The sequence below is a fragment of the Maniola jurtina genome, chromosome 23 (genome assembly GCF_905333055.1).
Source record: "Maniola jurtina chromosome 23, ilManJurt1.1, whole genome shotgun sequence".
Lineage (NCBI taxonomy): Eukaryota > Metazoa > Arthropoda > Insecta > Lepidoptera > Nymphalidae > Maniola > Maniola jurtina.
Window position 1 is genome coordinate 3516566 of NC_060051.1, and position 27725 is coordinate 3544290.

Consider the following 27725-nt stretch of genomic DNA (forward strand, 5'->3'; position numbering starts at 1 on the left):
AGATAAGGCTAGCATTAAGTTTTATTTTAATATTTTCATTAGAAACAAAAACATATACCTATTAGAACTCTATTGGTTTTCAGGCCAGAATTCATACAAAAATGCCCATGGTCCTTTCTCACACCTTTGAAAATATAATGGAGAACTCTCTACGTTTCCTCGGGATATTTTCCTTCAACGTTAAAGCAGGTGATATTTAATTACATAAATGGATATAATATGTACCTACCTATAATTCCCAAACCATCTAGCAAATAAGCCAGTTCCGTCTAAAACTATCAGTGTTTACGATCAGACGAGATCGCTATCGACATTAAACCCGTCGTTAATTATAATAAAAAACACTCAAACTAGGTTTGTACTTGACTATAATTTGCCGTTAATCGTTTGCGTATATTTACATGGAATTAGCAGTTTTATTATTTTCAGATAATTAAATGGTTGAAACAGCCATATAACTTTTTAGTGTCGTTAATTATCATAATTATCAATTACCACCTGCCATAAAACATCTAGACATGCCAATTTGACCACCTACTGGGCAGTGGTGAGCTCTGAGATCTTATAGGTATTGGAAGGCACCGGATTACAATAGACTAAAATATTATGTGCAGCCCTGTCCAGCCGTGAATATATCTATCAGTAGAGACGAAGACAATTATATTATAGTTGGTCAATTTTTTTAAAGTATTCCATTACAAGTTAGCCATTGATTGCGATTTCACCTGGTGGTAAGTGATGATAGTCTAGATTTTTTTTTAATTTATAGACTAGCGCTTAATTGTAATCAAGCCTGGTGGCAAGTTATGATGCAGCCTGAGATGGAGCACGTTTGCCTAGAAGATGCCTATTCACTCTTGACTTAAAGGTACCCATGTTAAAATTGGAGGGGAAAGCTGATGCTGGAAGAGCGTTCCATATCCTAGCAGAAACGAGGAAACAAATCGCTTCGTACGGGACCGTGGGATTTCGACTATCTAGGGATGTAAGCCTAGGCTATTCCTAGTAGATAGTTCGATTGTAAAATACTTAGCACACTCTCCGAAATACATCTTGTAACAAGTGTAAATTAAAAATTTATAACACCCCCGACGATCCAAAGTATTTGAGTTTTCCAAAACATCATTTTCAAATAAATAATTATGTATTTAGGCAACGTCCATCTTGACAGCTTGACATTTGTCTATTGACATAGTATTATGAACCTAACGGTTATCTAACCTTCTTTTCTACAAGAAAACTAGAAAAGAGCTGATAACTCTTAAACGGCTGAACCAATTTTTTTAGATTATAGCTAAGAACACTCTCGATCAAGCCACCTTTCAAACAAAAAAAACTAAATTAAAATCGGTTCATTCGTTTAGGCGCTACGATGCCACAGACAGATACACAGATACACAGACACACAGACACACAGATACACAGATACACAGACACACAGATACACAGATACACACGTCAAACTTATAACACCCCTCTTTTTGGGTCGGGGGTTAAAAACACCGACAGACATTCAACCTTGCGCCGATGCTTCCAAACTTTGAAGCTTAGAATTGACCAGCGTTAGGTCGCCAAGAAGTCTTCCACCGAATCGATTAAATTTACCTAAACGTGACACGTGCGTAATGACGTGTCTACGCTTACGCATCCTATGTGAACGAGCTGTTATACATCTATGTATAGCTAGTTGTACACCTATAAATCTGGTGCGACCAGTTCAGACGAGGCACGGTAGCTCACAATTACACGTACTAAATGACTCTACGCAATTTGCCGTCTGCGTTACGCCCACCGCACGCTCGCTGTGTCTACGCTACACGAAAAACTAGTAGCTTGTATAACCACCCACTACCACTGTATTATCTCTTCCCTATATATAAAAAAAATCGGACAAGTGCGAGTTGGATTTGTACACGAAAGGTTCCGTACCAACGTATAACACTATGCATCTACTTTTTTTTTTTTAAATTTGCATGGCGGCCATTTTGAATTATTTATTTTTTGTTGTAATTGCCACACGGTTAGACGGTTAATGGAGGCTTAGTAATAGAGTCCTGTTGGCACTGTTCGGGTGTGAAACCCTGAAAAATACGTCTGTCTGTCTGTTGGTCTGCTAATTGAGATAGCTTCTTCTTCTTCTTCCAGCCCTTATCCCATGCTACGTGGGGTCGGCACAACATGTCTTCCTCTTCCACTCTCTTCTGTCATCCATCAACTTATCATCTACCCCTTTTATACGCATATCCTCTTTCACGCAATCCATCCACCTTTTCTTTGGTCGTCCTCTTCTCTTTTCTCCATCCACATATGATATAATATCCGCATATTTAACATTCTTCTAGTGATATGACTCTCTTCCCTCCGCATTACATGCCCATACCATGCCAGCCTATTACTCCTCATTTTTTCTACCACTGGTGCTACTTTTAAACTTCCCCTTATATATTCATTCCTTATCATATCCATTCTTGTCACACCACACATCCATCTCAACATTCGCATTTCGGTCGCATGTACTCGTCTTTCATCCTTCCCTTTTACCGCCCAACATTCTGAACCATACAATGTGACAGGTCTAACGACAGTTTTGTAAATTTTCCCCTTAAGTTTAAGGGGCATTTTCGGGTCGCATATAACACCTGAGACCTGTCGCTATTTCATCCATCCCGCATTCATTCTATTGTTCACGTCTCGATCAATGCTACCGTCACTTTGGAAGAGCGAACCGAGGTACCGGAAATTGGAGCAGACAGGTAGAGTTACGCCATCCAAAGAGATATCAGAGAAACTGGAGGGGCCACCGAAGTCACAGAACAGATGTTCTGTCTTCGTTCGGCTGATCCTCAGGCCAACACTCTCCAATTTCTCTTGCCATCTACGCAGTCTGCTCTGGACGTCGGCCGCATCTTCTCCGACAAGCACAATGTCGTCGGCAAACAGCATGCACCAGGGTGCTTGTTCCTGTATGTTTGACGTCAGAGCATCCATTACCAGGACAAACAAATAAGGACTTAAAGCCGATCCCTGATGCAAGCCTACTTCCACATTGAGATAGCTACGGCTACTTTTTGAGCTAGAATAGATTTATGCGTCTATCTACAGTTACGTCTATACCAGTTCAGACGGGGCACGGTAGCTCACAATTACACGTACTAAATGACTCGACGCAATTTGCCGTCTGCGTTACGCCCACCGCACGCTCGCTGTGTCTGCGCTACACGAAAAACGAGTAGCTTGTATGTAACCACCTACACACAATCTATTCTTTAAGTACTAGGTGTATATTATAGTAATTATAAAAGCTGGTACCCAAGACTTTGTTCGGGCATTAATTTTTAAAATCTCGTGCGAAATCTTTGATTTTCCATGATAACAAGTAGCCTATGGAACCTCTTGAGGTTTTTAGTCGGTAGGAGTCCGACATAACCACTGTGCTCCCCCGTGACCGGAGTTAACCATAACAGGTTTCCTCACGAAAAAAAAGGTGCCCTCCAAGACTGCCTTAGCAGACATAGATATCTACCTATAGCAAATATTCCTTGAACGTACCATACCTCAAACTAATATTAAAATTCATAAATGATATCCCCACTAGATAACAACATAGGGTTATTCAAGGGGCGGACCACCAAAGTCCTGAAAGACCGGCAACGCATCGGCGGTACCTCTGGTGCTGCTAATGTTCATGGGCGGCGGTAATCACTTAACATCAGGTGACCCGCCTGCTCATTTACTCCCTATTTTATTATTATTTAAAAAAACCGTTTTCTACTGTATTACTTTCATATCTAACATTTGGTTCCCTTTCGCAGGTAAATTCGAGCCTCACCCAGCCGCGAGCTTCAACATGGGCTACCTCATGGCACCCTACCCCTACCCCAATGGCGGAGCGCATCCGTTGCCCGTCTCTATGGTAAGTACAGTCTATTCCATTCCCAGCTGAGTTTTCATTATTTCAGTCTTAAACTTGCGAAAATTTTCCTATACAATTGTATGTAGTTGAGGTCTCATTTGAATATTAACCAATCAAACTCCATATAATTTTGTAGAAACGTTTCTAAAATCTATACTTAGTACGCGACAGGTTGAGACGGCAATCGGGGTATGAGGCGGAAAAACTCAGGGGCAAAACGGGAGGAGGGATTTAAGTTATGGTGGGATACACAAACTCATACCTATCCTACTAAAATTATAAACGCGAAATTTGTATGTATGGATGGATGTATGGATGTTTGTTACCTACTCCTTCACGCAAAAACTACTGCACAGATTAGTTAGTTAGTTATTCGGCATGGAGATAGATTATATCCTGGATTAATACATAGGCTACTTTTTATCCCTGAAAAATCAATGAGTTCCCACGGGATTTTTAAAAAACCTATATCCACGCGAACGAAGTCGCGGGCATCAGCTAGTACAGTACATACATTCATAATTACATGATCCCCGAAAACATTACACTACTTTTTTTGGGCAGTCATGTAAAAAGCTAAATCAGTATACAGGTTGCCACCCCAGCTTTGTAACTAAGAATTTAGCTGAGTTATCTTATCACGCTTATCACATATTATCATATTCTCATCACATGCCACGTAATTTAACGTGTATTGACAAGCAATGTAATAAGGCTGTCTACTCGCTTCAGTGATTAAATTATGACGTCGTGATTTGTTGCTAACAGAGGACTTTCCGTCACTCACTCCATACATACGTAGTTTGATCACAGTTACTAGGTAACGCCTTACCTTGTAACAAACCGTCGAGGCTTCGACGTCACTGGCAGGCGTCAAATGTTCCTACATTCTCATGACATGCTACATGATCTTGGCAGTCTTACTTGTGGTATTACAGCTAGCCTTTACTTGTGGTATAAGACCTGTCTACCTGCCAAATTTCATGATTCTAGGTCAACGGGAAGTACCCTATAGGTTTTCTTGACAGACAGACGACAAAGTGATCCTATAAGGGTTCCATTTTTCCTGTTGAGGTATGGAACCCTAAAAACAAACTACGTTTGTAAGAAGCGAGTGACGGAGAGACTCCTCTTAAGAGAGTTGAGAAAGGAATCAAATTAAAACCATTTATTCCGCGATTGCGCCTCATCAATATGGTAATGACTAGCTGATTCAGCCTGGCTTCACACGGGTGGTCTATGTTTTAATAATGTATATAGGAACTTTTTCCAAGAGACACTCTCTATTGGTGAAAATTTGAATAAAATCCTGTCTTGAAGCACTCACAAAGAAACTTTTTGATGAATGTATTTAAAAAAAATACTTTGTTTTTTTTTTTGTTGGGATACAATTCAAAATATGCATCGAGATTCGAGAATAAGGGTGCTAATTCATCACTAAAAATGGTTAAATAACAAATGAGGTTTTCACTGTTAAAAATATCGGTAGGTGCCTTTATAAAACTTGCTCTATCATTCTAGATTTTTTAACGGATACATATTATTACTAGATGATGCCCGCTACTTCATCCGCGTGGATTTAGGTTTTTCGAAATCCCATGGGAACTCTTTGATTTTCCGGGATAAAAAGTAACCTATGTGCTAATCCTGGATATTATCTATCTCCATCCCAAATTTCAGCAAAATCCGTCGAGTAGTTTTTGCGTGAAAGAGTAACACACATACACACAAACTTTCACGTTTATAATATTAGTGTGATTAAAAAAAATAAGCGGAGATGGGTTATTGGATTAGGCGATAGCCTCTTATTCAGGTCGGGAGATCGATTCCAGGCACGCACCTCAAATTTTTCGGAGTTGTGCGCGTTTTTTAACAATAAAATACCACTTGCCTTAACGATGAGAGAATTCATCGTTAAGTTATCTGAGAGTTCTCTATATTGTTCTCAAGACTGTATTAAGTCTGCAAATCAGAACTTAGCGTGTAGACTATAAACCCTTCTCCTTCTGAGAGGAGACCCGTTCTCTGTAGTGAGCCGGCGATAGATTTAGTATCACACTAATATTATAAAGGCGAGTGTGTATGTGTGTGTTACACCTTCACGCAAAAACCACTGGACGGATTTGGCTGAAATTCAGAATGGAGATAGATAATATCCTGGATAAGCACATAGGCTACTTTTTATCCCGGAAAATCAAAGAGGGAACTTTTTCCCGGGATTTGGAAAACCTAAATCCACGCGGACGAAGTCGCGGGCATCAGCTAGTGATGATTATTTTTGTGACCGTGTGAATTTCGCATACAGGTGCCCTTATTCCGTGCGAGATTTGGAGAAGTCAAACATGCGATATAATAATGTTATGTATATCAAACTTGTAGTGCTTATCTTGTTATCATGTGAGAATACACTACACAGTGTAATGTCTTGTTTGGCACCCGACAGGTCCTGGTTTTCCATACCTACTTGTTTGGCCATGGGAAATCTTACTATACAGGCTGTGGGACATATTTTTTTTTAGGGTTTCGTACCTCAAAAGAAAAACGGAACCCTTATAGGATCACTTTAATGTCTGTTTGTTTGACTGTCTCTGCCCGTCTGTCGTGTCTGTCAAGAAAACCTATAGGTTACTTCCCGTTGACCTAGAATCATTTTTTTTTAATTTGTACTAGAAAGTTGTAACAATGAAGATAAAAAGAAAGAAAAAGTGGAGAAGTGGTTTGGCAGGTATAGGTAGGTCTTATAGCACAAGTGAAGGAAAAAATCCGAAAAGTGTGAATTTGCGGTTAGGACATCACAGAAAAAAAAAATCATGAACAAAATAATTAGTATTTTCAATTTTCAAAGTAAGATAACTTTGATTCGTGAAGTGTACTATTTTGAATTAATGATTTGACTTGACGTTGACTTTAGGTAAGTACGTACCTACATCATGGATATGCTACTTTTTATCCAGGAAAATCAAAGAGTTCCCACGGGATTTTTGAAAAACTGAAATCCACGCGGACGTAGTCGCGTGTACCAGCTAGTATATTCATTTAAAAAAAAACATTTATAGGTACCAAAATAGGCGCCTGGGTGTCTGTTTATTATGATACACTAATATTATAAAGGCGAAAGTTAGTGTGTATATTATGCATGTGTGCATGTTCACGCAAAAAATACTGAACGGATTTGGCAGAAATTCGGATTGAAGATAGATAATACCCTGGGTTAACACATAGTCTACATGTCATCCCGGAAAATGAAGGAGTTCCTACGGGATTTTGAAAAACCTAAATCCATGCGGGCCAAGTCGCGGGCAGTCTAGTAAGAAATATTTCCTTATCCATTCACGTATTAATAAAGCAATAAACAAACAGACCGAGATCGCATCGTAATCCAATAGTGCAAGACTATTTTTATTGGATGATTTCCCCGTAACAACCACCACGTGTCCGGCATCGAACCCGGGACCCGCCGGAAACGGTAACACAAACAATTTTTATTTCTGTCTTCCATCCTGCGTATGTTTTGCTGGATTTTGAATTGTATCCGCAATGAAATAAGGTCGATTTTTAATGTATTTATTGATTTGAGATAACTTCTTTAGGGTTGTCACTTGTCTGTGTTGTTTATTTTTAATAATTTTTTTAAAAATACCATAAAAGCTACATGGTTTGTTAGTTAAAGGTCTTACGTTACGAAACTAATAGAATATTTAAAGGTTTTTTAAAAGCATAAATTACAAATTAGTATGTGCAATCCAATCGTGTAAGGCTATTTTATTGGATGATTTCCCCGTAACAACCACCACGTGTGGGGACCGAACCCAATGCTGGAGTGGTATACCTAGTCGTCATTTAATTTCATAAAAGTGGCTACCCTAGAAGAATAAAGTACGCAACTTTATGAAACAAATTTAATCACAAACCCTACCATTGGAATGTGCTTATCAAATAATTCATTTCGATGATTGTACCTATACCTTTCCCAGAAATCCTATAGGTCACTCGACCAGTTATAGGTAGGTATAGCCAGATATTAGGTAGGCACTCTATTCAAATGATAAGGCACAGTTTTAGGTATACCTGTTATTAACTTCACTTAAACCTCCTTAAGTTGCAACATTAATAGTTACTTAATACATTCTACTGTGAGTGAAGTTAGCAGGAGAGTAGAAGGTGTGAAACTATAGGCATCATATTTTTTTTCTAATATTTACATAAAATAAATTATAATTACACCATACATCGTACTTACTTATCCAGAGATGAGGAAAACTTGATTAATAAATTCGAATTTAGAATCCGTCATTTGAAAATCGAACGCCGTGCCCGTCAATACCGTTCGATACCTAACCCTAGTACGCATGCACACTTCCATAGAATATCTTCACGCAGTAAGAAAAGTAAAAAAGACACCACGAAAATATGAAACTTGAAGCGCAACAGGTGGACATACGACCGTCTCATTCTTTTCTATGAGGTTTCCAAAGTAGCGTCTCTGTCGTAGAGCCACCCCCACGACGCCGCCTCCGCGGGGGCGGGAAAATAGGGGGAGGGGATGCAATGGAAATTTTCTTTTTGCTTTTACGGCTTTTGTCTGGGTGAATGCGGCCGGCAATTTCGGGGTCGCTTACGCTTCGTGCCGACGCGGGATTTGAAAATGGAATGTTTTATACCAGTATAAAATTTGACCGCGTTTCGGTTGTTTTTTTGTTTTATTTAATTTCAATGAATCTACGATCTACACAAATATTTGAATGGATTGACATTCCGCTAATTTTTTTTTGCCTTTAATGCAAAAAAATTACATACTTAAATGTATTTTTTTTAAATCAAACTTGTCAGGAAAAGTTTACATTTTATACTTTCTATCCTACTTTTTTTAACAGAATTCCCATGTACTTAATGAATAAAATCACCTTACCCTTTAACTAAGCATATTGAGTAATAGTAGTTAAGACGTCGATCCTACCTATCCCTGTATTTTATTTACATAATAAATTATAATATTTTATTATCTTTAAGAGAATAGTAACTTTCCGTAAAACAATTGTGTCGGTTTTGATAAGAAATTAATTATAGCACGTATTAATCGTTATTGTACGTCCACTTATCACAGGTCCTCGTAACTCTTATAATATAGCAGTTTATCATTAGTCATTTCATACTTAGTACTGGTACCACAGAATTCTAAATTTGGTGATAGAAAGAGTATAGGTATGCTGTTCTTTAGTACCTACCGAGTACCGGGACAGCAGTGCAGCTTGTCGATTTTTATGTCGAAAAGTCGTGTATCCCAATATGTTTCCATCCATCCATCCATCAGCCTGTATGCGTCCACTGCTGGACATAGGCCTTTCCAAGAGCGCGCCACCAATATGTTTAATGAAGAAAATTGAACCCTTATAGGATCACTCGTGTAAGTCTGCATGTGCGTCTGTCATAGCCAATTTGCTCCGAATCTACTTAACCAATTAAGTTGAAAGGTACATAATATATGAATTTCAGTGACCCAAATACGGACGTGTACCTAATAACGGAAGGACCGATAAGTGAATTTCGAAGTTAGAAAATTAAAAAAAAAATTCAATTTACTTATAGCCTACCGTGTCACTTATCATATGAAAGGAAGATTTTGTGAGAGTTAAATTTATTTAAATAAATAAATAAAAATCAATATTTTCAACAGATGTTAACATCCATTACATTATCGTATGTTTACGTAAAAACGTGATGAGTAGCAAGTAATATGTATAAAGTCCCGGAAACACATATTTTTTGTAGTTGGCAAGCCTGTAACCCATGCTAACCCCTGCCCAGACGTACGTAACCCCAATTATACGCCACAACGTATCGCCACGGCGTATCGCACGCACGTACGGTCGTGAGCGATCGCCCGCCAGATGGCGTTATCTCCCTCGTGCTCCCATACTCCCATAGAGATGGTACTTATGGTGTTTTGATAAAACTGCTTTTTCTCAACAAAAAAAAAGAGAAACATGCGATCATTCGAAAAAAAATTGATTTGCTTACAACTTGTCCAGAGTACGTACTGAATTTGACAGTTTTATAGAATACCTACAATTTTTATTAGGGTTGGGTAAAAAATTATTTAAAAAACATTTTGGTTTCGGAAAATATTAAAAAAAAATCTGTTTTATGTTATTTATCTGTTATCTCCCAAAACCACCATGAGTCAAACTTCACAGTCGTTGATTGTTCTTCGCTGTATTGGGACAATACGCAGAGAAACTTTAAGTTTTTATAAAATAACGAAAGCAAGCGTTGGCTCTTAGTCCGGTATCTTAAGAGTAATTAATGAAACTGTTTCTTAATTAAGTAAGTAGGTATGTGAATATTTAAGCAGTGATAGTTTAGCCTTAGTGGTTAAGAGCTCCTTCACACAGGCTGCGTTAGCGTCGCGTAAGCGTAGACGTAGCGCGTAATATTGTGTTGTAATGTATTATGTATGGAACTGTATGAAACATGGCACACCTCTTGCGTTCGTTGACGCATGCGTAACCCGGTGTGTTAGGGGTTTACTACGCATGTGTCACGTGTACGCAATTGGTGTGAATTGGCCTTAAGAGGTGGGCCACCTATTACGGGTTCGATCCCGGAACTCTAACTTTGCTGAACTATGCATGTTTTAAACATTTAAATCTGAAACTTCTGGCTTCACGGAAGACCAGCGCTGTGCCTGCGGTCCCGACACAGGCGCAGCAAATGCTGAGTGGAGTCCATTTTGGTACTATACACCATGCATCTCATTTTATTTCTAGTTTATATATCACGTTGCCTTATTTTTGTGGCACCAATATTTCTTATTATTTCTTTCTTTCTTAAATATCGCTTGCTTCAACGGCGAAGGAAAACATCACGAGGATAGCTCCATACCTGAGAGTTTTCCATAGCTTTCTGAACCATGTCTGAAGTCTGCCAATCCGTACTTGGCCAGTGGTGGACTATTTAAATCCTTCTCATTCTGCAAGGAGACCCGTGCTCAATAGTGAGCCGGCGACGATGGGTTGATGACGACAATAAATGTATCGTTACTTGTACTTTTAATTCTTCGCTGTATCACGCCAACATAATAAAATTAAACCGGTTATATCCAGTTATCGATTTCCCTCATCGCCCCTTAAAAAGAACATTCAATTCGAGTCTCCAATTCGTCTCCGATACCGGGCATAATTCCGCCCGGGAAAATCATTACCCACGCCCCGGTAATTCGGATTTCGAGAGACCCTCCTCCCCCCAGCCCACTCCACGCTGCATCTCATTTTCAAATACCACACTATACCGACTGAGCCCACTTTCCTCTATCCTACCCGAACTGCACCATAAAGGAATATCGACTTTATTATCCGAGAAGCGAGGTCCAGAATCGATTCTTCGAGAGCATCCGATCGGGCGTTCCGATTGTAACTTTGTACCCTACATGTTAAAGTTAGATTTTCTTTGAACGGTGTTTCAATATGAGCGGGCGGTTGTAGACTGTAACAACAGGGAGGGTAGACTGGGGTGAGTCGAATAATAGAGGGGAGGCATCCTCTCTTTATTTTTTCGTGAATTTTTTATTTAAGAAAGGGATAAGATTTTAATGTGGGCGCACCGTGCCTTTATTACTCGCGATGGTGAGATACTCCATTGTTGGCAGTCTTGATGCGTATGGGGTTTCCGCTTAAAGTATTTTGTATGGGAGATGTATCCCGGGACAGCGGGCTAGGTTCGTAAATGACGTTTTAGGAAGATATCTTTTTATTCCGCTGCCGTTTCGTCGAGGGTGTGTAATATACGGATATTCTTGTTCATTTTGTGACACTTTTTTTTTCGTCTCTTTCATTAGTCCTTACGGGCTGTATTGGGCTGAGTTTGCAGATGAGTCGTATGAAATGCCTCATATGCTCTGTATTTGAATAGAGCTTACTAAAAATATTTTTCATAGTTTTCTTCCTTTTACCCGACTGTGGCAAAGCTTAATGGAAGGGTTATGATTTTAGCAGTCTATGTATGTATGCTTGTATCCAGATTCTGTGTGTTCCACCGTAGCGCCTTAACTACTGGGCCGATTTTGATTAATGAGGTGTCAATTGATTCGTCGTAAAGGTCCGGGTGACATAGTTATACATTTTATACTTACAAAGAAAAAACCTAACGGATGTAGTTTTAGTTTATTTTTGAAATCCATTGCTGGTTTTGTGTATTCAATTCCCGCTTGAAGATAGCTACTGCCTGATTCGCAAACTAAGTATCTAACACTGAATATCAAAAACCAGCGGAAAGTTCGGAGGTCGTAAATTAACTTTTACTTTAACCTAAATTAACAACCGCCTTTTCCGAAGTCTAAAACTAAACAATTGCGGTTAAAGCAGCATTGTAGTAGATTCTAATTCCCTAAGACTAGCGCGGCCCGGCGTCTTTGTTCGGGTAATAAAGCGTCGCTATTGTCTCTACCCTCCTAAGTATATTGTGCCTTTTTAATAATATTGTGCTGGAGCGGACCTTTTTAATAAGTTTGTCTTCTTATTGTTTCAGCTCCTTGAATCTGTACCTTTTTATAAAAAAGTAAAATGATTTAGGTATATAAAAAGCTAATTTAGCATTTTCTGAAACATTGACTAAAGGGATGATACCGCTAACTCAATGTCTGACACTGAATGTACTACACACATCATGCAAATAAATAATTGACATTGCCTAGTTGTACATTGCTGCTTCATTGAGTGATATTAAAATAATTGTTCGTAGTAAACCTTCAATGTATCAAAAATAAATGTCAAATGAGTTCGGTGGCTATCATTCAGTGTGAGACACTAAGTACCTATAATAATATTAGAATTTCTTTCACGCCTACTAATCTGCCTATAAAACACTAATATTTTGACTACTTCCGGTGTTAACCCACGTACAGGTAGGCTCGTGTCCTGGACGGAAGCTAGGCGGCATTCCCCGTCTCTGCCCGCCCTTGAACTGTGTGTACTGTAACAAAGGCGCCAATTTGATGGCAGCAAGTTAGTGGCGCCAGCGTTTTGCTCAAATAAACTATAAGACGCTGTGTAGAAAGTTTTCATTGCATTCATTTCATGTTATGTCGCAGGTATATTGTCAAAGCCGTGATATTACAATCACACTAGTGATATTATAATTAAACGGTAGATGGTCAATCGACTTCATTTCTTGCAGTTTATTGGCCTGGTTTTAGTGACATTGTAATGCCACGGGGTATTTATAGTAACATTATAAAAAATCATATATTATAAATTGTAATATAACGGGTTTGGCAATATACCTGCGACATGTACATTACATAGATAAACACGCATAGAATCGAGAAGCTCCTCCTTTTAGGAAGTCGGCTAAAAAGCTAGGCTAGGCTAGGTTTTTTGATATCGTAAAGAAATTATTAGATTAGCGATTATTATCTATGTATGTGACTGATAACATAGAAAGATCTAACCAGTTAAATAAGGTTTTGAAGTAATAATTTCACAGCCTGTTTAGTTTCTCTTATCTAAGTTTTTGTTAATTTTCTTTGTTGCGTTCAACTGTAGACATCTGGCGGTTGATGAGGATGATATAATGTTTTGGTATACCTATCTGTAGATAACTATAAGACAGATATACTAAGCGTTGTAGTTATGCCATTTAAGGTAATGATATAATCAACAACGCTTCATCTTATGACCTATCCACACCTGCGCCTTGAGTCACCATATCGGAAGTATGAATTACACATTAATTTGCTTTGTCGGCTCTTTTAGGACACTTAGCGCGTGCCGGCCACTACCGATGCGTATCGGTGACATAATAATTTATTATTTAGTACCCTTACTTACCGTTAATAATGTCATTAGCGTTGGATCACTTGCTTCAAAGGTGAAGGAAAACAGCAGGTCTGTGTTGGTGTTAGCTGGCGGGCGTGCTCTGCCTTTTTGGAGTGTTTTTTTTTGTTAAAACTGACTGGAAAGCGCTCTAAGGGGGTGCCGTGCGTATGTCGGCGAGCGCCGGCACAGACGGGGTCCATAATTGTATAGTTTAACTAACTTGTTACAAATAACTACAAACTTGACATTGGCTAATCTTTGTAAAGCCAGACGAGAGAGAAAAAAAAAAAAGGAAAACAGCACGAGGAAACGTCCATAATTTATTTATTTATTTTGTTTATTAGACACATTACAGATTATAACAATAATAACAAAGTAATACAGCCAATGTGCAAAATAAATAAATGAGAGTATAACAAAGTAATATAAGCCATACAAAAACTAGTCACTCTCCAAAAAAAAATTGTGTACAGATGCTGTAACAATATAATGGATGTGTCGCCTTAGTATTATGTTAGTGCATATTAGTACGATATACCTACGACGGTGTATCGTATTCATTATAAAAAAACATACCTTCCAATACCCCGATCACTCAACCTTAAGCATTTGCCATAATTTAGAATCCTATCAGACTGCATACGCTAAGGGGAGGTATGGCATTGCAGGGGTAGGTAGGGGAGGGCGGGGGAGGTAGAGTAATACTTTTAAAAGCGCCGTGGCTTTGTACAGATCTTATTGTGCAGCATCCGACGGGAAAAGTCGACGAAATTAATGGCAGATCGAGACGGCGCATACCTATTCCGCGCTTTATAGGAAATCTGGGGTAGGTAGCGTCTATTTGTCTATAACATGTATATGCTTCGTTGTCTAGAATAACGAGCACAAAGTTGGACCTTTTTTTAAGTAATTTAACACATTTTTAGAGAAATCTAAAACACCACAGGCACAGATTCTAGAATATGTCTGCAAAATTTCATAGACTTTGGTTGCTTAATATTCAAATTCAGATTCAAAATATTTTTAACCCCCGACCCAAAAAGAGGGGTGTTATAAGTTTGACGTGTGTATCTGTGTATCTGTGTGTCTGTGTATCTGTGTATCTGTGTATCTATCTGTGGCATCGTAGCGCCTAAACGAATGAACCGATTTTAATTTAGTTTTTTTTTGTTTGAAAGGTGGCTTGATCGAGAGTGTTCTTAGCTATAATCCAAAAAAATTGGTTCAGCCGTTTAAAAGTTATCAGCTATTTTCTAGTTTTCTTGTAGAAAAGAAGGTTAGATAACCCTTAGGTTCATAAATATTCTAGTGTCAATTGACAAATGTCAAGTTGTCAAAATGGACGTTGCCTAGATATACATAATTATTTATTTGAAAATGATTTGTCGGGGGTGTTGAAAATTTTTAATTTACACTTGTTATTCAATTAAACTGTTACAAGTGCTTTTGAATCGTCAAAATAATCTACCACGAAATGAGAACTAAAATGAGAATGGATCTACGATTGTATGGAGTAAGTGACGGAGAGACCTCTGTTAAGAGGATCGTCTAGCTGTAAATTTTCATACAAAAAGCGATAACGTTTTCCTCCCCGTAAATGTATTCCAATTTTCATAATTGTCAAAAATGTAGATATAATGAAGAACTTAAGGGGGTCATACGGGTTTAAAATTTGTGTAGTCAACGCGGACGAAGTTGCCGACATAAGGTTACATACAATAACTAGCGACCCGCCCCGGCTTCGCACCGGTAGCTTAACTTACAATTTTCTTAGGGATCTCTAATTTTTTGAAAATAAAAAATAGCCTATGTAAGCAAAAATAGCAAGGCATTTATGCTGAGTTGACACCTTTTTTTCGGGTTCTGACAACCATGCCACAGCGGCGCTTCTTCTGCTTGAGGTCTTTTGACTTTAATGCTCATAGGCATAACTGGTAATATTATGTGGCACTGCTTTAAAAATTAAACGTTTTTTGTTTCCTTGTTCCCTTCCTATGTTACTCAAGAATAATGTTAGCTTTCTACAAGTGAAACAATTTTTAAAATCTGTCATGTAGTTCCAGAGATTATCCCCTACAAACAAACAAACTTTACATCCTTATAATATCAGTAAGTACCTATGTATAGATATATTCAAACTTTCGTACAAGTTCGGTACCTATAGTCAATAATGTCCGTGCATTCAATCACTTCATATGAGCATGTGCTTGTAGGTAAATGGGTTATGAAACAAAACTCCATGCATAATTTGTACGTCGCATCTGCATCGCCCTGAATAAGATCATGCGAGTCCATCCCAGCCTCGTAATTGCCTAGAAAGTCCCATTTTGCAAACCCCCTTTCTACCACCTGGGCACCCCTGGAAAATTCTATTTTACTACACCGCAAAATCAACTCTATCGCCATACAATAAAGTTGAATATCGTATGAAATAATTAAATCACGACGCCGACCGTATGTATGCAGCACGTATGGGTTTCGTTCACATTCAAATATAGCCTTTATTTGTTTACATATAAGGATGTTTATTAAAGGAATGAAGAGGACATCGTTTTGCAGGAATAATTGTGTTATATCTGGATTTTGTATTCCCAGGAAGTTTTAAATTCTAGAATTGAAATATGATTCCTGTTGTCTGTCTTTGTTGCATTTATAAACCCTTTGATCTGTCTAGAACTTACAAAGAGTCGGTCAAAAAATCGATGATAAAAGTTGGTGAAATTATCGGCCCGATTAAAGAATCTGCAGTCTGTGGCCGGGTAGGAATTCGGTAAGGAACAGACAGACAAATATTCATTTTTATATTATATCTACGCTAATATTATAAAGAAGTAAGTAAAGTTACTAAGTTTGTTTGTAGGAAATAAGCTCTTAAACTACTGAATCGATTATGAAAATTCTTTCTCAAGAAAAAGCTACATTATTGCTGAGTGACAACAGCCTATATGATATTTTCAAAAAAAAAAACACAGATCCGTGCGAAGCCGCGGCGGTTCGCTATAAGTTATAGTATACTATAAATTGTATTTATAGTATACTATACTATAGTAGTCTATAAATTGTAGGTATAACGCGGACGAAGTCGCGGGATACCCCTAATCATAATGATATACTTCAGCTTAGCTAACATGTACCTACTTATAATATTATGAGTATTGAGTGCATAAATCATTCAATCCCAATGTTTTCTACACACAAAATAGTGAAGCGTAAAACAAATTAAGTGATAAATGATAATAAACGAGATTAATTGAACGTTTATTTAAAATTCAAACACACGAGGCGCTCGTTAAACACTGTAAATCATCGAAAAGTGGAATAAATACAAATTATTTTCGGTATCAATTAAACAAATTGAGTAATTATGGCCGCCGCTGCGAACGATTAAATAAATCGAAATCCCCAATCGCTAAAAGTAACGGATTAACCCTATCCGATACGAGAATAACCCTTGAACGGGCGTCCAATTTCACACAAGTGTTGCCATAAACGAAAATATTAAATCCAATTTACATTACCCCACATAACACGGTGTTGCCCCTCGATTATCCTCACCAAAAAAACATGAATTATGAGTATTATAACCTCTTAAAAGCTATTGTATAGTGGTAATCGTCAATTCGCTATAAATACGCAACGTTCGCACCCCGCTATTTGCACAGCCAAAAAAGAATATGATTTTATGGCAGGTTAAATCTATTATGAGCGGGGATTAAGTTATGAATAATATGACCATTCATTTTCATCTCAAAGCGGGACATTCACTGGTATGCTTAATGAGTGAATAATTAAATAATTATAGCGTAACTTTTTATACTCGCAACACCTACCTTATTTTGTTGATTTTCTCACTCGCTCTACAATATTTTAGAGTTTCTGTATCTCGTGTGGAACGAATGCTGTGTGATAACCCCTAATTATGACCTATCTCACCGATGCGGTTGTAACATAACTGCGAGCGAAGCGAGTACGAAGATTTTTGATAATTTTGCCGGATAGTCGCTTACACATCACTGTGAAACGGCATATGGGTACCATCTTTAAATGAAACGGATCACTTTTATGTTCCTGTTTTATTTTGGGATATTGGATCACAAAAATTGTGGAGTATGAAACGGGACTATCCTATCTAAAAGGTCTCTTATATTCACACGAGTTACCAGTAATATTTCTATTTGTGAGGGTGTGCTAACGAGCTATTTGACACGTTCTGTATCGCGTGCGGTTCGCGGGAACTGATGCTGTGTGATAACCCCTAATTATGATCCATCTCGCCGCTGCGGCTGTTTTTTCAATGCTTTTTAATGTTTGCTCGCTTGACAGGTTCCTTGTAATGATTAACTTGAGTGATATATTATAAATAATGTATGTTCTTAAAGGTATCGTGTTACCTTATCATTAATGAGTGGTTAAGAATTATATTTTTAGTAACCTAACAAGATGACTGTTGAATGACCTGAATGTTAGGTTTTGTTTTCATACAGTCTGAGAAAACTAACAACTTACCACAAGGTGCAATTAAGGCTTTTCATCGAGTAGTCATCTCATTTTTCTAGAAGGTGTCTTCACTATTCTTTTGAAGATACCAAATACTTATTTTATAGCAGTGGGGAAACCGTATACGGAAGTTCATTCCATATATTAGTAGTGCGTGGAATTTCGATAGTAAATCACACTATATAATATTATAAAGCCGAAAGTTTGTATGTGTGTGTGTGTGTGTGTGTGTGTGTATGTTTGTTACTCCTTCACGCAAAAACCACTGGATGGATTTGGCTGAAATTCGGAATGGAGATAGATAATATCCTGGATTAGCACATAGGGTACTTTTTATCTCGGAAAATCAAAGAGTTTCCACGGGATTTCGAAAAACCTAAATCCACGCGGACGAGGTCGGGGGCATCAGCTAGTAAAATATAAAAAAGTGAAAATAAAAATTTAAATCATCCCAAATCCTTATAGGTCAAGGTTACCATAGTATGCCATTGTAGTCGGCATCGAGTCCATAAGACAAAAGCAAGTAACATCCATATCAAATTGTATGACTAAGATCGCTACACCGTTTGAGAACAGCTGATATTAATCCTCAAACGGTTGAACTGGTTTTCATCAAACCTAACTAAGGAGTTTAAGAACCATCTCAATCGAATAGGTTTTTGAATAAAAGAAACTGCATTCAACTCAGTCTATCAGTTTGAGCGCTACGATACTACAGACAGACAGCCAGACACACAGATACACACGTTAAACTTACAGCACTGTTTCGATACTACAGACAGACAGCCACGTTAAACTTGCAAAACTGTTTTCGTCAGGGGTTAAAAATAGAAACACGATAAATATCTCCCTAACATCGCTTTTATATCAACATAATATCCGTCTGTCTATCTTTGCCCGCTCTTCACATATTCGTAGGTATCCATTTATTATGTACCCATACACCCAACGTATTAATTTTCATCGAATCGAAAATCAAAGGAGACTATCCCCAGTGGACTCACACACTGGACGAGCAGTGGTTTTAACGTGCCCATTGGACAAAAGCGGATTACGTCCGATGTTGTCACATCTTGGACCTATTAACATAATGTGGTGACGTGGATTTCTCGTCTATATTTTTTGTCTACTTTTTTCATGCCTTTGCCTCACTGTGTGGTCTCATATAGAAATCGAAGCGACGATGAAGGAGAGGTTCTATGTAACGATGTCGTTTGCTGTAGCATCAGACCATTGGGTCAAAAAAATATTTTCTTAACATTTATTTTTTGGCCCAGTGTTTATTAATCCTTTGACTGGTACATTTAACAGGAGAGCTATGTCAAAGTTAAAACCATTTACCATACAAGTTGGTATCCCGTGCAGTTGTACACTTTTTGTTTGTCAATTGTTCAGATTATGTTATATAATTTGAGTTATGGTTAAATAAACTTATAACTAAAACTACGGTGGTTCCAAACGCCCCATGGCCTGAGAAGAGCCCACGATAAAGTCAGCCGGCTATTCTTTTTACTATTATCATTAGGTAGAGGTACTTATTACAACTATTTACTTTGTGCAATATCCTGCGCTCTGGTCATTAAATCCGTTCACCAAAGATGCCTGTAAGAGATTGCTTTAGCAATAAGGCGGTCTTTGCACCCTCTTGTATAGTTTTTCTGTATCTTTAAATATTGTTTTCTGTATTTATGCGTTTGTGTGCAGTAAAGATTTCTAAATAAATAAAAAAAAACTATCAAAGCTGTAATCGAATCATTCCCAAGCTTTGTTATCATTTAAATAATGTCGTCTCGTAGACGTGTAGCTCGAGAGGTCCAAATACTCCTAAATAGGTGCCTTGTTTAGACGTCAGGTTATTTTTACCGAGAATCGATGACTGGCGTTCTTATTAGTGTAAAATAATAGTCGTAGGTATCGGGTCACCATAGAATAAACATGGATTCAATTTCCAATAATGCAGCGTGACTGTTAAGGACTTAAGGTGAATGTTCACGGTAGCTTCGAGCTTTGAATTTTTTTAAACGACAGCCTAAAAAAGAGGAGCGTGTTTCAGGGTTAGTAATATTACGTGAGGTTCTTTATTCTCCAACATAATTTGTAAATGCCTGAACAGATGTAGTGTAGGGGGCTTCGTTAAAATCCTTATATTATCCCGAGAAACACTGGCTATAAGTTTCTTTTTTTTTAAAGAGCAACGTTACTTAAAATATACTTTGATTGATTTGTCAAATATTCAATACTGTATTCTCTTAATCAAAAAAATACATTTTAATCACAAAATCATCGTCAAGATAAGAACAGCTTTTTGAGCACATCATTAATTTTTTTGTGTAAACATATACATAAAATTAAGTAAACTGTAATCCTGTATTGTAATCTCATTTGGCCTTATTTTTGTATTAAGTCTAAAATGTAAAATAATGTTAGCTGTAACGCTGTTGATAACAAATATATGAATAAAATAAAAGCAAGTACTATTCAGCATTCACCTTAATCAATTCCTAAATTGCCAGGTTGTTTTCAAAACACAAAGCTCGCGAATACAGTCAACAATATTTTTTCAGTAAAACTGAAATTACTCAACCGTTTATCGACTCCCCCAGTTTACTCACAAAATACTCAATTACGTAAGGGAAAATAAGGTAAAATAGGAAAAAATGTTAAGCACAAGTTGTTTTTGTGCAATTAGTGTTCCGTATGAAATTTTATTACCTACGTAATGCTAAATTCTGTATGATAATAGTAGAACTAATTCTGCTTTTCGTTTTTAGCCCCTGACCCAATAAGGGGTGTTATAAGTTTGACGTGTGTATCTGTGTCTGTCTGTGGCATCGTAGCTCTTAAACTAATGAACCGATTTTAATTTAGTTTTTTTTTGTTTGAAAGGTGGCTTGGCTTGATCGAGAGTGTTCTTAGCTATAATTCAAGAAAATCGGTTCAGCCGTTTGAAAGTTATCAGCTCTTTTCTAGTTACTGTAACCTTGTCGGGGGTGTTACAAATTTTTAATTTACACTTGTTGAATCTGAATCGGTTTCGTCTTTGACAGATAGACCGATGAAACCAATATGATTTCGTAAGTGTTTCGTTTTTTACGAGTTATGATGATCAACTCATCGCCGGCCCACTACTGAACACGGGTCTCCTCTCAGAATGAGTTAGGATTTTTTAACTTCTATCTATCCTGCTGTTTCCTCCGATATGATTGTCGGAGACGTTTGTGACTTAATTTTACATTTAAAAATTAAAAAAAAAAATGTCATGTCTATGATGGTGATTTTTAAAAGGAACAGGACGATATAATTTTTACTTATATTAACCTTGATATTGTATTAAGTAGGTATATTAGACCACATTGGGTCTTCATCGTCTCGTTCTGTTCATTTTTTACGTATTAGCTATTTGAATGAGTTAGTTAAGCCATGCTGCCATGCCCTGTGACAAACTTCACACACTTTTGAGAACATTGTGGAGAACTCTGAGGTATGCAGTTTTCAGGCATGCGTGAAAATAAGTGATATTTAATTGCTTAAAACGCACATAACTCCTAAAAGTTAGGGGTGCGTGCCCCGGATCGATTTTTAGGAGAACGGAACACTAATAAGGTAAAAAGAGGGGAAAACAGGGGAAATGCGCTTAACAGGGCTCTCTCAGTCACTTGCTCCATACAATCGTAGTTCCAATTTCATTTGAATATGAAGCAACCAAAGTTCATGAAATTTTGCAGACATATTCTAGAAACTAATATCTGTGCCTATGGTGTTTTAGATTTTTCTAAAAATATGTAGTTTTAAAATTACAGGGGCTCAAAGATTTGTATGTGAATGTTTAAGACCGCGTAACTTTGAAACCGAATATTTTAACAGAAATCTGGAAAACCACAGGCATAGATATTAGTTTCTAGAATATGTCTGCGCATGGACTTTGGTTGCTTAGTATTCAAATGAAATCGGAACTACGAGTACTTTTGTATGGAGCGACTGACGGAGAGACCCCTCTTAAACCTGTAAACACTAAAGAAAACACAGCACGCTTTTACGGTAACAGTTAACAGTTGCTAAACAAGTGAAGTTTTCCCACAAAAACCGCGGTTTTCAGCTTTAATATTTAAACATGGTTATTGTTTAAGTAATTGCGTGCCCTGCGAAGTTACTCAATATGTGTAGTTTTGCTGCCGTGATAGCCTAGTGGTTAAGAATCCACGTCCTATTCGGGAGGTCGGGGGTTCGATCCCGGGCATGAATAATTGGCAATGGGGTAATGACATGGCCGTAGCCGGGGGGGGGGGGGGGGGGGGGGCATTTAATAAATTAAATCGCTAAACGACTTACGTCCTTTTACTGTACCTACCGTAGCTAGGATAGAACAGAATACGCACATGCATACTTTGCTTAGATCATAACCCTTTCGTGGTCGGTTAAAAAAATCGATTCACCCATATTTGTTGTTAATTATACTCGGTTGAGCCTTTCCGCCTCCACTGGTTCGAATGTGATTTGAGACCCTCCCTGGTCCAATTAGGGAGTTCTCAAAAGTCCCCCCTCTCGTTCCCCCCTCATTTTTAGATCGAGCCTCGTTTTAATGACCTCTCGAGGTCCCGATGTTCATTTGTCGCTGGGGTTTCTGCGTACGATTATTTTCGCATTTTTAGGGTTACGTACGTCCGAATGAAAAACGGCACCCTTATAGGATCACTTCGTTGTCTGTCCGTCTGTCATATCTTGTCAATCAAGACAAAGGAATCAAAACTAATAGGGACCTATAAACCTATGTGAATCGCGAAATAGAATCATGAAATTCTGCAGGTAGCAATGTCAAAGGGGAAAATCCGAAATCGTGAATTTGTGGTTACATTACAATAAAAAATTAGTGGTCAAGAACAAATAATGTATTTACTAAATCACATCATAGATTGCGCTGTTCGTCATTAACTTGCAGTGTGGTACAGCTGTTGGAGTGATATTTTTTTAAGTTTGAGATTTCTTGTACGATGGGTACGGAACCCTTCCTGTGCGAGTCTGACTCGCACTTGGCCGGTTTTTTCGTCCATGTAGCCGCTCGCGGCTGAAGCACTCTGAAATCTGAATGCTTAGCTTTTCACGATCGAGTAGCTTTTCTTATAATTTTCGTACAAAAGGAAAGTATACCCAGATTTGAGGGTCTTTTCCAGTCGAGTTGTGGGGTTACGTAATTCTTTATTAGCCGTAGAAGCCCTTAGTAACAATCTATCAGTAATGGAAGGTGAAGATTTCGACTTAGAAGCTTAAGCTTGGAACTTTTTCAACCTTATCAATTTCATTAAAATGTCTTCATTTTCATACTTAACACTAATATTATAAAGGCGAAAGTTTATGTGTGTGTGTGTGTGTGTGTGTGTGTTTGTGTGTATGTGTGTGTGTGTGTGTGTGTGTGTGTGTGTGTGTGTGTGTGTGTGTGTGTGTGTGTGTGTGTGTGTGTGTGTGTGTGTGAGTGTGAGTGTGTGTGTGTGTGTGTGTGTGTGTGTGTGTGTGTGTGTGTGTGTGTGTGTGTGTTTGTTACTCCTTCATGCAAAAACTACTAGACGGATTTGGCTGAAATTTGGAATGGAGATAGATAATATCGTGGATTAGCACATAGGCTACTTTTTATCCCGGAAAACCAAAGAGTTCCCACAGGATTTCGAAAAACCTAAATCCACGCGGACGAAGTCGTTGGCGTCAGCTAGTATCTAATAAATAAGACTCGTACAGAATTAGGGAGGTCCAGGGTTCGATCCCAGGCACTCACAAAAACATGTCACGTTATGGTCCAATATATAATATTTCAATCATTCATTCATTCGCGCACCTCCAACCTTTCGGAGTTAATATATTTATATGCGTTTGAAGCACTTAAACATATATCATCTTGTTTTAACGGTGTAGGAAAATATTTTGAGGAAGCCTGCATGCTTGCGAATTCTCCATAATATTCTCAAAGGTGTGTGAAGTGTGGCACACTTTCCCAGCATGGTGGATTATGACCAAACTTTTCTCACTCTGAAAACAGACCTGTGCTCCACTTTTTCCATGGATTCATGATGAAGATTTTTCCAAAACAAATGATTGGATCTTTGCTTCAGATTTTTTTTTGTCCTAATTGTAATATAAAGTATGACCATGCTCCCTAATCAATGATATCCAATCGATTTCCGAGTTCTTGACTGTGTACAACATTTTTTTTTTGCCCATTTTTGTCTAATTGTTTAAAAGCAGTGCACCCCATATTAAAATTTGTCCCCATTAGTATCGCATAGGGTTCTATGAGGGGTCCTTTTGTGCGATGTTTGGAATCCTATAATTTCCTATGATTCTGCAGTTTGCCCCGTTTTTACGTATCTTAATTGCGTAGGGTACAGATATATTAATTTGGAATTACTCTTAGCTGCTTTTGTTGGTGATTTTTAATCTCCACTAATATTTGTCAATCAAACTTCCTTACTTAGTTAATGGGTGTCCAACATAATATTATACAACATACGACATCTGCACTTTAACTATAATGTAGCTTTCAAATAAGTCTGGTACTTTTTATATTTTAAGTTTAGAGGTTAGTACAATTTTGATTTAGAATTATTTTTTACTAGATGATGTTCGCATCTCCGTTCGCGTAAGTTTGGTTTTTTTTTTAAATCCTCTGGAAACTTTTTCCATTATTCGAGATAAAAAGTAGCCTATATCCTTTTCCGGGATGCAAGCTATCTCTGTTGTCTAAACCAAATACTCGTATATTCCTTCGCTGTGTATTTGAAAAATCCCGTGAGAAATCTTTTGATTTTCCGGGACAAAAGTAATTAGTCTATGTCCGTCCCCAGAAACAATCTCTCTGTAGCTTTGTCAAAATTAGTTAAACGGATGAACCGTGAAAAACAAGCAGACCAAACATACAGACACTCGCATTTATAATATTAGAATGGATTTTAGTACATATAATGAACATTCTATCGAAACCATAAAAAAAGTAGGTATACCTAAACATTGACTCACGTACCTCAGGGCATCAACTAGTAATAAGCAATTACACAGTACAAACATCCAAATACATGTATGAGCTCTTGACACGGAACTGAACAAATAGATCGAAATAACGTAAGACTAAACACAAACACCGATCTTCATATACAAACAACATATCGTATTGTGAACTGTCCACGCTATGTCTTCCCAGGACCAACAAATTTGCGAATGCCACCAAAAAAACGATTCTCACCCTTATTCCTAAAGCAATAAGGTAAATGTACCTGTTGTTGGCACGCGGATTTTTCAAAGCGAAATTTTAGAACACGACTGCACGACATGTGTCATCACATCATGTCAATGGAGGGATTATGATAACCATCGTACGGATGCCATCTAGCTTGAGGGAATCACCCTTTGCGATCTCAACATCTACGTCGAAACAATAGAAAACAACTCTAGCGTGATCACAAGTGATTCTCAACTTAAATACTAGGTAACTAGAGTCGTTATTTGTGTGGTGGTTCGATATATGCCGCGAGGGTGATCCTGAAAAGACAATTTAACCCTAAAAAATGGTGCACGGACATTAATCCGCATGTAATATCGCAAATTTGTCATCGCTCCGGCGAACGGCCCTGGCCCATCTGTCATAGTGAACGCAATTCGATTTGCCGCTATTAGAGACGCTACGATGACGTCGAATGTACGCCACTTATGATTACAGGCGAAACCAATAAAAGGCCCACTTGATGAAAACGTACGATGAATGTTGTGAATTTTTAATTTCATTTTGCAAAACTGTATTATAGGCTTGCGCTTGACTGCCATCACACCAAACAGAGTAATGATGCAGCCTAAAGTGAAGCGCGCCTGCCTAGAAGGTGCCTATTCGCTCTTCTTTTGAAGGTACCAGTATCATAGCTAGTGGGAAAATGGAAGCCGGAAAGGGCATCCCAGATTCTAGAAGTGTATATTTTAATTTCTAGCATATTTAAAAAAATAGGTAGGTAAAACTCATGAGTAGTTCCATTGAAGGTAACTAGTCAGTGGTTAGTCGTTAGTGGTTTAAATGACGCAAAACGACCTTATTTTTATGCAAGTGACAAACTCTTTGTTGAATGAAACTGTGATCTCACCTGATAGTAACTAAGTGATGATGCAATATACGATGGATCGCATTAATATGGAAGAGACGCGGTTCATCTTAAGACTGCTTTATTAATCGCTTACAATCATGTAAGATCTTAATTAATTGCAAATCTGTTATTCTATTTTCTTATGTTTGTTCTATTTCTAAAGCCTCTGACAGGAGTATTTTCCGGTGTTAAAGCATCTTTAAATTAAAATAAAAACTGGCAAAGAGGAGCTTGAGGAATTTAGGCATAAGTGAAAACTTCAAGATCGTGTCAATGTTAATAGTATTTGGAGCACCGATACATGTAAAAACTATACTAATGTTAATGATTTTCATTTACAAATTATGAAATTTAAATATTCGATACTACAGTTCATTTGACAATCGAAAAAACACCACTGTTACTTCGGTCGACAGTCACCACTGACTGCCATTTTTTTGTATTTTCAATTTATACAACCAGCTCAATTTTTGGAAAAACATAATAAATATAAAACAAAAGAATATCGTGAAAGAATATTGTGAATTTTTACACTAACAAGTTTATTAATCCAGTCGTTTAAAAATTTAAATCATGAACAAGAAACTTGAGCGTTAAATTGAATGATAATTCGATAAGGCTATTAACATAAATCCACAAATCATTACCACTCGTAGCTGCCCCCAGTCAATAACACCCCAAATATTATAACAATATTCACATGATATAGCATCAATAAATTGCCCTTTTCGACGAGTTATTCATACTTGCCAGTGTCAGGGGTACAGGGGTAATAAAAAATGTATTACGCGTATCAATGAAGACACGCGTCGCTCATCTTCAGGTGACGGGTCGGTTATTGTTGCATTCACCCTATTACGGGTGGCGGAAATGATTTTTACCCACGGTGGATTAAATTATTTTTTTTGGGGAGTTAACTTAGACCTATTATGTAGAGTTATCTTTCATTTAAACTAGAGTTAATATTTATTAAAAAATCCTTTTTAAAAAGAAATACTATTTTTACGCAACTGCCCAAAAAAGGAATCGTAATTTCTATTTTAACCTGTATTTGAGCAAATAAAATGATTTGATTTGAATGTAAGGGTTCGAGTATGTATGTGAGTTTTTTGATTCCACCAAAACTCCTAAAAGCCTGCAAAGATTTGGATGTGTGAGATATTGTAAGAATCCTTCCGTCATCCCAAGTGACATTCGCTATAAATTTTTTGAAAAAATTTCTATATACCGGCTTCGAAGGCTTTTGATCGCGTGAATCATGAACTGTTGTGTTTAAAACTTGCTGCACATGGTATCCATGGTAATTTGCTCAGATGGATAAAGTCTTATCTCACGAGACGCAGCCAAATCGTTGCTTTGAAGGGATATCTCTCAGCTGCTGCTCTTGTTCCG

General features: G+C 37.7%; 1 protein-coding gene across 8 annotated transcripts in view; it reads left to right on the forward strand.

Moving 5' to 3' along the window:
• LOC123877387 (protein pangolin, isoforms A/H/I/S) overlaps positions 1-27725 on the forward strand; it is a 238979-nt gene that overhangs the window by 115203 nt on the left and 96051 nt on the right. For all 8 annotated transcript variants that reach the window (XM_045924117.1, XM_045924115.1, XM_045924119.1 and 5 more), the window contains exon 4: positions 3813-3913. In XM_045924117.1, coding sequence (XP_045780073.1) covers positions 3813-3913 — 101 coding nt within the window. The remainder of the gene's footprint in view (positions 1-3812; positions 3914-27725) is intronic.